The sequence below is a fragment of the Netta rufina genome, assembly GCF_964035555.1.
Source record: "Netta rufina genome assembly, chromosome: 26".
Taxonomy (NCBI): domain Eukaryota; kingdom Metazoa; phylum Chordata; class Aves; order Anseriformes; family Anatidae; genus Netta; species Netta rufina.
Window position 1 is genome coordinate 5,006,336 of NC_140150.1, and position 16,029 is coordinate 5,022,364.

At 59.7% G+C, this 16,029-nt stretch overlaps 1 protein-coding gene across 1 annotated transcript; it reads right to left on the reverse strand.

Moving 5' to 3' along the window:
• Positions 1–2,962: 2,962 nt before the first annotated feature.
• On the reverse strand, positions 2,963–15,912 carry DEF6 (DEF6 guanine nucleotide exchange factor). The gene is given in 12 exon segments (XM_084301789.1): positions 2,963–3,652; positions 3,837–3,927; positions 4,465–4,663; positions 4,873–5,039; positions 5,460–5,758; positions 5,837–5,945; positions 6,068–6,214; positions 6,365–6,592; positions 8,357–8,542; positions 10,238–10,378; positions 15,698–15,889; positions 15,892–15,912. Coding segments are annotated over 12 exon segments (1,989 nt in total). The 5' UTR covers positions 15,910–15,912; the 3' UTR covers positions 2,963–3,440.
• Between the last annotated feature and the right edge of the window lie 117 nt (positions 15,913–16,029).

The window sequence follows — 16,029 nt, forward strand, 5'->3', positions numbered from 1 at the left end:
CCCCCGCCCCCGCACGTCACCGCGCCCGCCCTGACGCCACCGCCCGGCCCAGCGCCCCGCAGCCAATCAGCGCCGCCGGCTACTCGGGGCCGCGTTGCCATGGCAACGGCCCAAGCCCGCCCCGCCTCGCTCGGGGCGCCCCCTGGCGGGAGCGGGTTCGGGCAGTGCGCGCGCGCGGGGGCTGATGGGAGTTGTAGGCGCGGGGGAAGGGGGGGGAGGCGCAAAATGGCGGCGGGGGTGGGGGGGTAGGCGGGGGGGGAGGAGGGATCTGGGGCTCCTCCTGCACTGCTCAGCACGCCCTGTGTGCTTATTGCTGTCCCTCTTGGGGTCACAGCGGCTTCATGCTTTGTGCAGGGGGGGCTGTGTGCCCGCACACTGTAGCTGAGGGCTTGGATGAGGCTTTGCACCCTGACACCCAAGGGATGAGCTGGGATGAGCAGTGTGTTTGTGCAGTGCCGGCTCGGTGCCCTCTGTGGGTGCTGGGGAGGCAGCACGGTGCTCACAGTGTCCCTCGTTAATGCAGTAATTAAAGATCCCTGCAAATGTGCAACCCCTGGACAAGGGTGGTGGGCAGGGGGGTGTCGGCGGAGCTGCTGACCTGGTAAAAGAGCCATAAAATCCTAGAAATGTTAAGGGCGGAAAAGCCCCTCAACACCAGCTGGTCTGAGCATCCCCCTGCTGCCAATGTCACCTGCTGAACCTTCATCTGCAGGGTGGCTGGGCCACTGCAAACACACCCCCGTGGTGGTGTTACCCCGAGCAGCTGTAGGTTTCCCACAGGAGACCCCCACACACCCTGACTGGTGTGGGGACGGTCTCAGGGACAGGCAGGGGGAAGCAGCAGAGAGCCACCGTGCCCCCACACCCCTGCGAGCTCTCCTTTTGACCCTTCTGATGTTTTTTTTTTTCTTAGTCTGAGGCACTGGAGCATGCACCGCCAATGTGTGCCTGCTGCTGACACAGGCAAGCTCTGGGTCGGCCGCTCTGGGAGGGTGAGACAGACCCGGGCACATCCAGACCTGGCGGCCGAGCAGAGGCAGGTGCTGACACTGCTCCCTCCACACCTGTCCTTGCGGCAGTGAACATATCCTGCTGCATGGGAACGCGGCTGCTAAGAGCAAAAGCCACGTTCTGCTGAGTTGCTTTAAGGAGAGGCGATGCAGCCCGGGAGGTGGGGAGAAGCAATGGCACTTTTCACCACCAGGGCACGACCCAGCGTCTCCTGGGGGTTTTGTACAGGGCACAGAGCCCTGCGACAAGGCATGGAGCTGCAGAGATGGGCGGAGGTGGCCCTTTTTCCTCCTGGCCTAGGTGTGGTACCTGTCCTGACGCCCGATCAGGGAGGAGATTGAGCTAATCGAGCTGTCAGAGGTGGAGAAGCTCTCCCATCGGGGCATTTCTACCCAGCCCATTTCCTTCCCAGTAGAAACCAGTGCTTGGCACCCTCCCTGTACCCGCCCCTGCCTGAGGATCTCACAGGGCTGTGAGCTGTGGTCACCCTGGGAGGCCTTGGAGATCTTCACACTTCAAGGCGATAAAAAGGCCCAGCCCCGGTTGATTTTACCCCAGGGTAATGTGTTGCAACGGCCCAGCTCCACCAGAAAACATGCAGCATGGCAGGTCCTGTGTTCAAGGGGTGGCACGCTGTCGCTTGTCACAGAGCCAGGCAGGGGCTCCAGAGCTGTGTGGGGACCGTATGGGGCTGCAGTGGTCAGGCACCACTGCTCAGGGCTGCTGTGCTGCATCCTTTACAACCCCCACAGTCCCCAGCACAATGAAGAGGAGGACAGGCGACAAATTTGACCTGCTGCAGTCCCTGCCTGGCAGGGACAGGCCCCCAGTGCCATCGCTGCGAGGGCTGCAGCCACCCGTGCTCCCTCTGTGCATTGGCAAGGCCACCCGGGGACTGGGCTACGGGGCCAGCCGGGCGTCCTTAATGGACACACAGAGCTGCTTTGTCCCAGCAAGGCCCCATCGTGCCACGCAGACCTGAGAAAACAGCCTCTCAGGCAGGCAGAACTGAAAAGAATTGTAAGAAAGGAGCACTGTAAAAACTAGGGGGAGGAAGAGCTCTGCGAGCAAACGCTCGAAGCCGCACAAGTAGGAAATAGATCGTAATCTCCCTAACGAACTGAACTGCAGTTAATCATCACGACCAACTGTGAATCTGGGGTTGATGCAAGGGTTTGCTACCAGTGGCTGTTTTCAGAGGGGACCCTTACGTGAACAGGGGCTCCGTGCCTCAAAGTAACAGGCTAATGGGGCTGTACTTAAGAGAGGTACTTGGAAAAATTAACCCCAGTGTTGTTTTTTGGTGGTGGTGGTGTTTTTTTTTTTTGTTTTTTTTTTTTTTTTAATTCTGCATGTGTCTGTGTGCAGGGAGGTTTGCCAGAAGACTTGGCTTTTGTTCTTGGTCTTTCAGGGAGCAAATTAAGTGAAGGAGGCAGGCTGGGCCAATGTCACTGAAGAGAGCCAACACATCCACCTACTCCCGGAGCAGATGGAGCCAGCCCAGCTGCCTCCAGGAATCTTTTCTATTGCCTTCTGCAGGCCTCGGACCAGCTCCCAAAACAGAGAGTCCTGCAGTCCAAGGGCAAGGACCTAAATCCCGAGCACTGTTACCTCCCCATACAAGCACTTAATTGAAGTAACGAGGTATTGGCCCTCCCAGAAGATACCCCCTTGCCATTCTTGGCCCTCCACAGACTAAACCAAAATCCACTGGGACCTCTTTTCACTGGTTGTGTCTGATTCCTTTTTAATTTCTTTAATTTTCTGCAGTGGATATCCAGACCCTGCCCTGCACATGAAGAAAATCGGGTGCCTGCAGGGCCACAGATTTGCAGGGAATGAGGTCTACGGGCCAGGGGCTCCAAAAGCTTTATTACTTGTTGGTTTGTACTACCATCTACGTGACTCCAGTGACTAACAACCCCCTTCAGGGAATGCACGTGTTAGTTCAGGACATCCTGGTCCACCTGGTCAGGGCCGAAAATGCCCATTGTGAGGGAGGAGAAGTCACTGCTCGGTCCATAAAGGCTGCTCTGGGATCCCCTTTGCAGGGGCGCAGCAGACAACACAGCAGGCATTGCCAGGAGAAATCAAGGGGGAATCCTGGACTGTGTGATCCAGACCCGTGGTGGTGCTTTGAGGCAGTGTTGAAACCAGAGTCCAGCATGCAGGGAGGCGCGTTGAGCCCCCACACCTGGGCAGCCCGGAGGAAACGGCCCCGCTGCCTTCTCCCCACGTTGGGCTGCCTGAGCTCCTGGCCCGCCGTGGCTGCAGCGCATCCCTGAAGAGAAGGGGAGCGTCTCTGCCCTGCGTGTAGTCACTTAGAGGCTCTGTGCTAGTCTCCACTGGTCTCCACACAGCGACCAGGTGTGCTCAGAGGGCCGTGCTGGGCCCTGCGGCTCCCTGCTGGGCTCTGCCATCCCGTGGGGCTAGTTGGAGGGCTCCGTGGCCATGGGGTCCACATCCGAAGGTGGTGGCGGGCCTCTGTTCCCACCGTTGCTCACGTTTTCCTTGCTGCCGTCCCTCACGGGGTCGCTGCCTTTCTCTTCCACCTTCTGCTTGAGTTTGAGGGAGGAATCTCTCCGGCACAGGAGGGGATGGTAGCCAGCGAAGCCGCCTCCGCTCACGTTTGTGCGCTTGTCTGGGGACAGACAGAAAAAGCAGATTGTTTACCTGGGGTCCAAATTTACCTCATGGTGAAGGAAAAGGGGAAAAGGTCTCATTGCCAGAGGTGACTGTGCTTCTTTGAGGATCCCAAAGAGGGGGTCAGGGCAGGAGAACTGGCAGCAGCACGGAGTTGCATGCCCCGGGGGAAGGTCTCCTACCTCCCGGCTCGATAGGGTGCATCAGTCGGTTCATCTGCACGTTCCAGTGCTTGACATTGGTGCTGGCCTGCCGCAGCTTCCTCTGGGCCGCCTGCAGGGAGATGGAGGAGAGCACTGAGCCTCTGTAGGTTTATATACAACACTAGTGCTGTCCCCCCAGCAGGACACCCTTGTGTCACTTCAGCCACCAAATCAGCCCCTGGCATGGATCAGAAAAACCCAGAGCCGCAGGGTGAGGAAGTGCCAGCCTGGTGGTTTCTCCAGCGCCTGCCCCGTCAGCAGACTTCTCCTAATAGCATCTGCCAGCGCAGCAAAATGGGGGCAAAGTGGCCACAGCCTCCTCCCCACTTCGCTGGCTTCGCAAGCTGAGCGCTGAGCCTGGCATGGCTCTACCAGGAGCACGGGATGTGCCTCGCAGGGCAGACATCCCTTCCCAGGCAAATCTCTGGGCTGCTTTCCTTGCTGCAGCTAATGTAATGCCCTAAATCCAGCCTGGCTCAGCAGGGTACGTGTCAGTGGGTCCCCAAAGTCCCCAGGTTCTCCCCAGCATGGAGGTGTCTCAGAGGAAGGCCAGGAAGTCCCCCGGTGCTCGTAGCGCGATGGGAAGTGTCACCAAGGTGATGCTCACCATGACGTCTTGGTCCACCCGCTGCCTGTTCACTCTCACTTCCTCCAGCTGCTTCTGGGCCTCTTCCAGACACTTGTTCTTGTTCTCCATCTCCTGCTTGAGGACCTGCTTCTCCAGCTGAGTTTTGATGATGTATTCTTCCTGCTCCTCCTTCAACTTCATCAGCTGTTTCAGCTTCTCCTCTTCCTCAGCCAGTAGCCTGTCAAGAAAGCGCAAGAGGTGAGGACATCCTTCTGCCACTTCATCCACCAGCTTCCCCCAGCCCTGCTGCCATCACGGGCGGTCACAGACACACGCTGGTTCCCCAGGGAGCAGACAAGGCCATGGCATCACCCCGAGGAGTGTGTCTGACAGCCCTATGCCCAGCGCTTCCCTGGTCAAGGAGAGCCAGGGATGCTCTGGTCCTACCTGGCCTGCGCGTATCTCACAGACTCCTCGTCGTGCCGAGCCTTCACCTCCTGTTGCAGGGCCTCCTGGAGACGCTCCTGCATCTCCTCCAGCTCCGTGATGCGCTTGCGCTGACGCTCTGCCTCTGCCTCCTTCAGGACCATCTCCGCCTGCATGGAGGCGCGTGCCTGCGGCGGGGAGAGGAGCTGTCAGCGTGGGCTCTGGCCCTGCACCCCTGGGTGGATGGGGCCAGATGTCCCCCACACCACGGAGAGCCCATGGAGAGAGCTCCAGAGCATCGTCTGCAAGGTCAGAAGTGGGCTCCCTGGACAGCACTGAAGCCTGTCAGCTTCACACACCCCGGAGCACGTTGTCCTCAGCTCCTGCTCCTTGGGTACCTCATGCACTGACCCCTCCATCCCTTGTCCCCAGGTCCCACACTACCACAGGAGCCCAGAGGTGTTGGTTACCAGCAGTGTTATTGCAAGAAGAGGACATGCTCAGCTCCTCCAGCCCCCCAGGTAACATAGCCAAGGGATGGGGAAGGCAGCGGTCATCCCACGAGCGATGCAGCCCCGCAGCAGGACCTGCCACGAGGATGCACCCACCTGCTCGGCCTCCCGCAGCTGGATCTCCAGCGTCCTCTGCATCTCCTCGTGCTGCTGCCTCCGCCGCTGCTCCTCCTCCTGCAGGAGTATCTCCGCCTGCCGCTGGGCCTCCTTCAGCAGCTCCAGCTCCTGCAGCTTCCTCTCCTTCTCCTCTTGGAGCTGCTTGAGCCGCTGCGTCTCCTCCTCCTTGGCCGCCTTCCGCTGCTCCCGTTGCTCCCGCTGCTCCCGTCGCTTCTGCTTCAGGTCTTTGTGCAGGGACTTCTTGCCTTCGGCCTGCAGCCGGATAGCGGTCTGGATGGCTGGGGAGGGAAGGAGGATGTTAGTAGGGCCATAGGGGTGCTGGGGAGGGGACACGGAGGGGGCACGGGGACACGGACCTAGCGTCCACTCCTGGCGCTGCCGGGTGTCGGAGGCGCTCATCTCATACGTGCGGGAGGAGGTCTTCACGCAGAACATGCACCTCTTCCCATCCCGGTCGGGCAGCACCTGCAGGGAGAGAACACAGCACGGTGTCAGCACAGGGTGAGGGGACAACCAGCGGGATGAGGACTGAGATAAACCCATGCAGGACGTGTTATCCCTGCCGCAAGCCACGGCCCAGGCTGTACCTCCACGCAGCAGTGCTGGTCCAACGCGATGCTCCCCTTCTTCTCCTTCCGCTCCTCGCTCATGTAGTAGGACAGGACGCTGGGCTTCAGCATGAACCACCGCTCTGACCAGTTCCTCCTCAACTGGCCCTTCTTCCACAGGTAGCCCTGCGCCCAGGAGACACGGGGATCAACAACGGGGCAGGGGAAGGATGGGTGGTGGTACAACAACACCATAACCATGCCCTTGAGGGCCGGGAGAAAACCAGAAACACCCCCCAGAGAGAGGTTTTGCCCCAGGACACGTGGGCTCCTTGCCTGCTTGAGCACGTCCTCGATCACCTCCTGGTACACCTCCTCCACGGCCATGCTGATGGCCTCCTGCTCGATGCCCCGCAGGAGCCGCCCCGAGTTCACCATGTCCAGGAACTGCCAGACCGTCAGGCCGCCCTGCCCCTGCGGCTCCTGGGAGAGGTAATCGTCCAGCTCGCAGGAGTTCAGCTCCACGTTCATGGCCGTGCAGATCTTCTTCAGCAGGTACTCCACCTGCAGGGACGGGGAGAGCAGCGTCGGGGAGGAGCGAGAGCCGTTCCCACCCCACAGCCGCCGACTTGGAGCAAGGAAACCCGTGCTGGAGGAACTAAGACCATGTCCCTTTCTGTGCCTTAACACAAAGATACCACCCCTCACAAGGGTTAAGGGCAATGGCCAAGCTCTTCCAGGCTCAGGACATTGATTTTGAGTTAAAGCTCAATTAGCCCTGGGAGGTTCTTCGTTTTGGCCGCAAGCACTAGATGCTTTCGGCTTCTTTGAAGAGAGAGAAAGCACCGCAGAAGTCAAGTGCCTCGGGGAGATCGGCCCAGCGCTGCTGTCCCCCACCCAACCCACAAGGCAGGCGGCTCAGACCATGGCCCTGACCTCAGCACCACCTCTGGTTTCCAGCTGAAACTGTGAGAACCTCGGGCTGGAGCAGGGGATGAGGTCCCACAGAGGACACGAACACCAGGCCCGGGCAGCCCCCAGCCTCCCCAGCCTGGCCTAGGGCACCCCCAGCTCCCGTGCCAGGGCCTTGCCACCCTCACAGTGAAGAATTTCTTCCTAATACCTGACCTAGATCTCCTCTCTTTTCCTTTAAACGTCCTGAAGGACATTTCCCCTTGTCTCTATGACCCCACCTCTCCTACAGCCCCCTCCAGGCGCTGGGAGCCCTTCCTCATCTGAGAGGACTTCCCTCTCCTCATCATCTATCTAGGAGAAATTAATTATATTTTTTCTAGGACAATATCTTTTTTTTTTCTTTTTCTCAGGCCCAGCCCTGTCAGCAGAAGGATGATTCATGTTGTCATGGTCTGGGGAACAGGAAACACCTCTCCTGGGGAGCAGGAAGTGCGGTTGCCCTCGTACATCTGCGCAGCGCTGCGTTGCTTTGCTTTTCTTTTTTTTTTCTTTTTTTTTGGTGGTGGTGGGTTCTCTGTTTGTTTGGGTTTACTTTTTTTTTTTTCTTCTTCATAGGAGGGGTGTGGGGGGGCTGATATCAAGGGGGAGATGGTGCCCAAGCAGGTGGCAGCCGCCTGCCTGTCCCTGACTGCTGCAGCAGGGCCCGGCGAGGCCGCTGATGGCTTTTGACCCCGTCCCTCCTCCCGGCATCTGGAACCTTCTCGTGGGGCTTTCATTTGGGCCCCAGAGAAGGGAAAACCTAAATGCTGCCTGGAATTTGGAGATTACTGCCTGCCCCTCGCCGAGCAGCCCGGCTGCGTGCCCCTCAGGTGCTGGGCAGGGGCTGAGCTCTCGGTGCCAGCGGGGTCTGCTCCGACACTGCCTGCTTCACAAGGAGCACCCCCTGATAACAGCAGGTTTAAAGGGTTTCTCATCATCTTCTCTTTCATCCCTATAAAAATCAGGAGGAATCTTCCAGGTCCCTGCCCAACTCAACCTCTGGGGGATTCCTGGCCTGTTGCGAGGGCTTCAAGACCAGCCCCGGCAGGAGCCGAGCTTGGTTGCTGCTCCAAAACCTGCCCCGTTCATTTAACAACAGGCCAAATGGCTGTCTCACCCCAAAACCAACACAGACCAGCCCTTTCCTTGTCCTCCGAGCCATCTATGCTCTGGAGGCTCCAGCATTTCAGAGGTTTCCCCCCAGCCCTCAGCCCACCCCGCTTTTCGTGGGCACGGCTCTTCCTCCCCCCCTGCCCTCTCTCCCCCCCCACATTGCAGGATGTGATGAGGCAGACGGAGGAAGGATGTGCCAGGAAGCGATAGCGGGACATGGCAGCCCAAAACCGAGCCCGGGGAGAGGCAGCTGGCTCCTACCTCGTCCGGCACCATGACGAGAGGGTATTTGTCTTCAGACAGAAAGTTGAAGAGACACCAGAGCTTGAAGGCGTCCTGGTGGGATATGATGCTGTTCCCGTTCCTGTCAGGCTTGTAATTTTTCTTCGCCGTCAGAGTCCAGCAAAGCTCGTCGAAGTTTTCTTTGACAAAAGCACCTTCCTCCACCTGCAGACAGGAGCCAGGCTGGTGAAGGACTGCGAGGGGGCTTCCAGGGGGAGATGCTGGAGGGAGGGCAGAAGCTCCACACCAGAGACCTCCTGTCCCTGCCGGCACCGACTGATTTGTCCATGCAGCAGAGGATGGGATGCGACCATCACTGCTGAGCACTAACTCTTGGTGCAAGGCCACCAAGCACGGGATCCCTTGCACAGGCAGTTTTGGGCATGCTGAGCAGCAGAGAAAGTGCTCCGGGATCGCTGTGGTGCCTGGGCACCACAGCACGGCACCTGGGGCTGTGGGGCACCAGCAGAAAGCACACGGCAAAGCACATCCAGCACCGCTGGGCTCTCCCCAAGCCCTCACTGCAAATGCCTGCAGGGCTTTGGGTCACTCTCTTTATCCCATTTGACCAAAAAAGAGGAATAGGGGCTCGGCAAAGGGAAGTGACGGCAAAAAGGCAAGCAGGCAGCACCGGTGGTAGGGAAAACACCTCCATCAGCCCTGCTGCCTGCTCACAAGCTTCTGTGGCCACCAAAAGGCTTCCTGAGGGCTGGACCTGAGGTATTACTGCTGGTTTTAGAGGCTGTGCCACCCTGGTAGGGGGTGGCAGGGACCAGACCGGCCTGTCCCACTCTGTCCCTGCGCTTTCCCAGAGCCCTACCACGTGGCTAGCATGAGCACAAACCACAATCTGCAGCAGCAGAGCCAGAGAAGAACCTTTGGGTCCTGGGTACCAGGAAGAGCTAAAAGCCCCTCTTACTAGGAAAAACCACTTCCCCTGCGCAGGCTGCCTCTGGGATTTTATTAGTGAAAGGAGAAGGGGGTTTGAAGGTCATGTCCCAGAGAACCACATGGGAAACTGCAAGGGTTTGGGCCGCTCTGCAGCAGGAAGATGGGGCTGTGCCGAGCGGGATCAGCCCCTGGTGCCCTCCCCGGGGCAGCAGGCTTGGGCTTGGCTCTGTCCCTGCTCAGAGCAGAGCTGATCCCTATATCCCGATACCCGGGGTCGATGCCAGCATCCCCGGGGCTCAGCCAGCACCCAGCAGGGAGCGGCACCGGAGCACCAGCGGCAGCCAAAAACCCATCTCAGCCCTTTGGGGAGGCAGCAGGGGAGGGAAGGGTGCCGGCACCCCGCTCCGGGCCCCCAGCGCCTTGACAGCACACAGTGGAAGAAAGCTGTCAGTCGTTTTTCCTCTCCTCGTATGCCCGGAGGAAACGAGCACCGTGCCGCCGTGGTGCACCGCGTGGAACAAAGGTGCCTTTGAGCCACGGAAAAAGAGCGAAACCCACCCACCTCCCACCCCAACCTCTGCCCTGCCCCAGCGCCCCGGCCTCCCCCAGCCTCCTCCTCCTCCGCCAAGCGGCCGAGAGGTCGTGCCTCAAATCTTAACAGGGGTGGAGAGGAAAAACGGGCTGGGAGAGGCCGCCAGGACCCCCTCCGAGCCCTTTAGGAAATGCTGACGCAGCTGCGCCTCATCCAGAGGCCAGAGGGAAAGGGGGAGGCTGGCTCGAGCCTTGCCAACGAGGCTCATTTTGGCCTTCATCTGAGTGCTCGGAATCCTCCTGCCGCCCATCCCAGCACGCCGTGCCCTGCACACTGGGAGCAGAGGGGACAGGAGATGTGGGACAGCTACGAGATGCGGGAGCAGAGCAGGCACCGTGGTCACAGGGGGGTCCCGGGGAGAGGGGCCGGGGGCTCACCTTGTCCAGGATGTACTTGTTGAGGTAGGGCATGTAGCCCTGGCTGGACACCGGCCCGTCGTCGTCATCTCGGAAATGCTCTTCCAGCGCCACGGGGTCGTGGGGGATGCACAGCACCGTGTACAGGTTGTGGGACAGCACCTGGCCGAGCACAAGGGAGAGGGGATGGGGTCAGGCTCCAGCCCTACGAGCTCCCACCCCCCTGGCACTGAGCCCCCCGCTGCCACCCCAGCCCCCCAGCATCACCCAGGCTTGGGCCTGGCAGCAGGAAATCCCCGAATATCGACCTCAAATAATCATCTGGAAACAGCAAAGAATTCACGTGGAAGCGAGGATTGTCTGGCATTCATTTCATTCCTTTCTTGGTACACGGAGGACTTTTTTTTTTTTTTTTTTTTAAATCGGGCTGTTTCAAATATTACAGAGCAAACAGGACACGCTTTGATCTCGCAGGGATGATAAGGCGCCCCGAGCCATGCAGTTTGGCAGCTGCCCTTAGCGATCTCTTGAAAAAATAAATAAAGAACGCACCCAAGCCGGCTGCCGTGTTGCAACCTGGCAGCAGCAGCTGCTTTCTGTAAGCGTGTCACGAGAAGATGCAAAAATGAAAACAAGAAAAGGTTTGGAAGAAATTAAGACCAGGCTTTGTTTGCAGTGAAAGCAGACGACGGTGATCTGGAGACACACCATCACCACCAGCGGTGCCGTCCATCTGGGTTTTGTCCAAATCCCCCAAATGAAGCACGTTTTGCCCAAATTTCCCATGTGCTGGCAGTCCCAACTGGAAATCCCGACTTTCTGTGCTGGAAAGCCCAGGGGGAAGGCTGCCCGGGAGCACCAACGCCTCCGGCTGGTGGCGCGACGCCGTCTGCCCTCCTTCAACCACCGGTGAGCAGGAGATGCTGGAAGGAGAGGCCCAAAAGCTGGCGGCCTCCCCTTGCGTTGGGATTTACACAAAAAGCTTGTGGCAAGGGTTGGGGCTGGAGGAGACGGTGCCCGGGCACACGGTGTCCCTGCTCCTCTCCTCGTGGGGCTGGAGATCTCCTCCCAGAAGGAGAGGACCCGCCAGGGGCCATGCCGGCTGCTGAAGCTGGAGAGGGTTCTCGGTTCTCGCTCGACCAGATTTTCTCTCCCTTTTTCACCCTCTGGCCAGATGCTATCAGCAGGGCTCCACCCGGCGCTCAGGCACCGCGCAGGCCGTAGCCCCGAGCACTTCTTTTGGGGTTCGGCACAGCTCCGGGGTCCACACAGGGGTGGGGAGGGGTGGAAGCACTGGGAATCCAGACTGAGCGCAGGGGATCGCGCCTCGCCCTCCCCTTCCCACACGGGGCCTCGTCCCCTCCTGGTCCCCTCTCCTTTGCCCATGTCCCCTCCAAAGCCCCCGTCCCACTGAGCGCTGCTCCAGCTCCTGCCCCGACAGCACAGGAATGGGGTGGATGAGACCCAGAGAGGATCCTGCTCTGGGAAAACACAAGGGGGAGAGGAATTGTTTCCTGGTGCTGAGCCACGGGGGTGCTACTGTGTCCCAGAACCCCAAAAGAACCCCAAAACCCCCAGAGGTCTCAGGTGTGCACCCAGCCCTGGCCAGCCCCCCTGACTCCCTCTGTGCGTCCCCCCCACACCGCAGAGCAGTCACCCAAAATACAAGAAGGGGGCAGGAAAACCCTGCTTGGGCTCACTGCAAATATGTGGGGCTGGGGCTGCCCCAACCCCATTGAGACAGAGGAAAACACCCCCCCAGTGCTGAAACAAGGCAAAAAAAGTGGGTGTGGGGGGAAAGAGAAGGGTGAGGATGCTCTGAACATCGAAGGCCAGCCCATGATGCAGGTTTGCTGACGCAGCCTTTCCACCACGACGTGTAGGGGCGGAGGGGACGGCCCCGGTCAGCCCAGCACCGCGGGCACCCCACGTCCCCCCCCCCTGCAGCCCCGGACGCCTCCCTCCACCCTTTTCTCCCCCAGCCCCGTGGCCGCTGCTGACGCCAGCCGCAGCCGGGGGTGGAATACGTAACGCGGCAGGAGAATGGCTGCCCCTTTTCTTCGCCCCCGTGGGAGATGCCAGGGCTGGGGGTGACCTTTGGGGTTGGAGCCCGGCTCGGCGCGTCGAGCACAAACCCCTCCAGCCCCTGTGGGACCTCTGGCACCATGCAGGAAGCCTCGCTGCTGCCTCAGTTTCCCCACATGAGAGCAAACCGGCCCCTCTGCCAAAACTGGAGCATCCCCAAAGGGGGCTGCAGGGAGCGATGCCCCGGGGGAGATGCCTCCCTGCAGCCAGGCACCTTCAGCTGCCCAATTTCTGCAGCAAGAGGGACACGAGAGGGGTCCCCCCACCTCGCTGCCCCGTCAGCCAAACCCCTGTGGTTCAAGCCCTGCCCCGTGGGCTCCTGAGCTCTGATTTCCCCCCGTGCACACACAGAGGAGCTGCTCCCAGCCCTCGCGCTGGCTCAACTGCTGGTGCCAGCCTGTGCCAAGAGCCCTTTGTGCATTCAAGAAGCTTTCAGCGAGCACAGGGAGCTTTCGGTCCCAGCCAGGCGCCTCCTTCCTGCCCCCAGGGGTCTGTAACTGGCTGCGGTGAGCGAGCCCGGCCCCCCAAGGCTTCAGCGATTCCCGGAGACCTGCGTGGATCACGGGCTCCAAAAGAGAGCAAGAGCCACCCCCCTGCTGCTTGCACCCTGTCCCACCCCGACACGCAGCCCGGGCACCCTTGGGACCACCAGCACCACCTCTGCGTTTCCAGCCACGGTTCCTAGGGATGAGAAGCCCGGAGAGTGACCAAACCCTATCAAAACAGCCCCAAATCAGGGTTTTCAAAGCTTCCCACCAGGCTTCCAGCCCCGGCAGAGCTAAAGGCAGCTTCCAGTGAGCAGCCTCAGGAAACCCAGCCCTGGGAGCGCACAGAGGGCTCCTCTTGCTCCTCTCCCCTCCCTGTGCCACGAGGATGGGACCGCGAGCAGAGGAGCGAGAAGTGCCAGGACGGGCACAGCCCCTGCACGCTCAGCTCCAGAGCCAGCGACACCCCGAGGCCCCGGGACCGGCTCCTCCAGCTCCGCCAGCGGGGCTGCGATGGCACGGAGAGGATAAAACCTCCTCGGGGACCAGGCCCAGTGCGTGCCCGCGCTGGGAGCAGAAACACCCGATATCTTTCGGCTCGGAGCTCTTAACCACAAGACTGTCTTTCCTTCCTGTGCGAGATACACACCTACAGAGCGCATACATATGCACGCGCTCACTTGCATAGGAGGGTACATGCAAAGAACTCAACTGCTGAACCCAGCAGCTTCCCACAGCTCTGCCACCCAGCTTTGAAACGCTGCTAAATTTACTTATGCAACTGGCTCAAGAGCGGAACACCCAGCTCCCACCGGCTTTCCTGTAATCCCCCGGTAAAATCCAGCTTTTGGGGCTAAACTGGGCCTTTGTTTCGGGAGCTGCAAGAACTCGGTGAACACCAGCAGCTCTCCCACCCTCCTCAGGACCACGATGGGGTTGGGGGGGCAGAGCGTAGCCCCATGCCACCCCCTCGCACCATGCACGAGGAGCCCTGCGAGGGCCCGGAGCTCAAACCATCGCCCTACAGGGCCTGGGCTGCTTCACCGCTGACCCTACAAGCAGAGACGCTGCCTTGCGTAGGCCGGGCAGAGCTCAACCTCGCGAGCACAGGCAGGGTTTGGCAGCAGTGAGCGCTGGAAATGAGGCCTCGCAGGTGGAGAGCTGTCCAGAATTGGGATTCACAGTGCAAGGAGCACAGCCGGACACCCCGCGTGCGGCAGCGCAGAGCCTGTGCCATGCCCCAAGCTGCCAGAGCTCCTGTTGCAGGGCTGGAGGCGGTGGAACAATGAGGGTGAATCTGCCTTCTGCTCTGAAACATTGCACTGGGTAAAGTCACCGGGGAGATGCTGCACTCAGCATCCTGTGCCCCTCGGCAGCCTCCCTGCACAAACTCTCTAGGAAACTGCCCTTAAAGCAGGGTGTTTGTGGTTTCAGCATCGCAGACCACGCAGGACGAGCGTTGCACGTTAACCTTGTGCTGCCGTCAGCCCTTTTGGAGCCAGGTGTGCACGGCAGGGCCAGGAGGGTGTCCGGTGCTGTGCTCAGCACCAAAAGCCCGGGGAGAAGTTCCCCAGCAGAGCCAGCAGCCCAGCTCCGCTCTATTTTGGCATTTTCCTGAATTTCGTCAGATATTTCTACAGCTTCAGGTATCTTATTTAAAAAAAAATAAAATCACAAATCCAGCCCTGGGGAGCCTTCAGGCCGAATCCAGGCCGTGCTCCTGTTGCCACGTGGGTGCTTTTCTCCTCCTGTCCTGCCACGTGCAGCCTCAGCCCCCCGAGCACGAAGGCGCCGAGGGGCCCTGACGCTCAGCACACCTGCAGGGAGTTTCTGGGAAGCAGCTGCAGAAGCCCGGCTCCTCCAGACCCCTTCAGACAAAAAAATCCCATTTTCCACCCAAATATGCCCCCCCCCTCCCTGACCCCAGCACCTCCCTGCAGCCTGTCCCGGGGGAAGCCCTCGAAAGTAGAAGGAAAAGGAGGACAAGAGGTTTCGTGGCAGAGTTTCACAACACATCTCACGGGCTCGTGGCAGCTGCCAAGTGCTCCTGACGCAACGTTTTACCGGGTTTTGCATGTTTCTAGCTCAGGTCCTTCCCCGGCCTTCCACCCCCCCTGCTCCAACCAGCATTTCCAACCCCGGTGCCAGGCTAAGAAGCAGGATTAGACTTTTAAGCAGCGATACAAAAGGGCTTCCAGCGTTACTGAATAGAAAAAAAATAAATTAACTATTACTGTAGCAGCGGCAGAACCTGGTGGATTCGACCAGACCCAGTCCTGGAGGCAGACAAATAAAGGTTTTTAAAGCCTCGAGGGTGCCGATGAAGGGCTGAGCTTGGGAGCCCTGTGAAGAGCTGCGGAGAGCACAGGGGGAAGGGGAAATCAGAGTTTTTTAAAAAATGGTGCGTTATTTTTGGGCTGGCCACTGAGGAGTTGTAGTTTTTACAGCGGGCTCCCTTTACCTTCCAGCCCTGGGGTTGAACAGGAAGCAGAAACGCGGGTGTGGGTGCAAGCAAGAAAATAAAAACCGCATTTGGGCTGGTAGCTGGGTCTTAAAAGTGTAAGAAACTAAAAACATCCCCCCCAAAAAAATAGATTTCCACTTGTTTTATGTATTTTTCCCCAAAAAAATACACCGGAGGATTAACTCTCTCCTACTTCTCCCCACCTTTTTTTTTTTAATGTTTAAAATGGAGGTGAGGCAGGGACGGGGAACCTCACTAAACCTGGGCACGAATTGTGGAGGCGACAGCAGGGGCTCGTCCCCCTCCACGCTCAGCAATTCCCCGGTGGCAGCCCTGGAGCATCCCCGCAGCCACCCCACAACCTCGCAGCCCACCCGCGAGCCCTGACCGGGGGCAAGCAGCGCCCCGAGCCCCCCGGTTCCCCCACCAGCACCCTTGGGGACTCACCTTGAGCTGGGATTTGGACACCTTGCCGCTCTTCTCCACGTCCAGGGCGGTGAAGGCGTACCAGATGGACTTGAGCAGCTCCGCTCGCAGGTCCATGGCTACGGGCGGCGGTGGCAGAGGCTGCTCTGTCAACGCTGAGAATCCGGTTTCAGGAAACCGGTTGCTTCGACAGCCTTCGGCAGCCGGAGCCGCGCACGAAGCAGCAGCGCCATCTGCTTGGGTGCACCCCCAGAGCTCCCTGGGGTCCCCCAAGGGTTCCCGGACAGGGGTCGGCACCTCTCAGGGGGCTGGGGTTGGCACCTGCTGTAGGAATCCCCTCTCTGTCCCCTTTG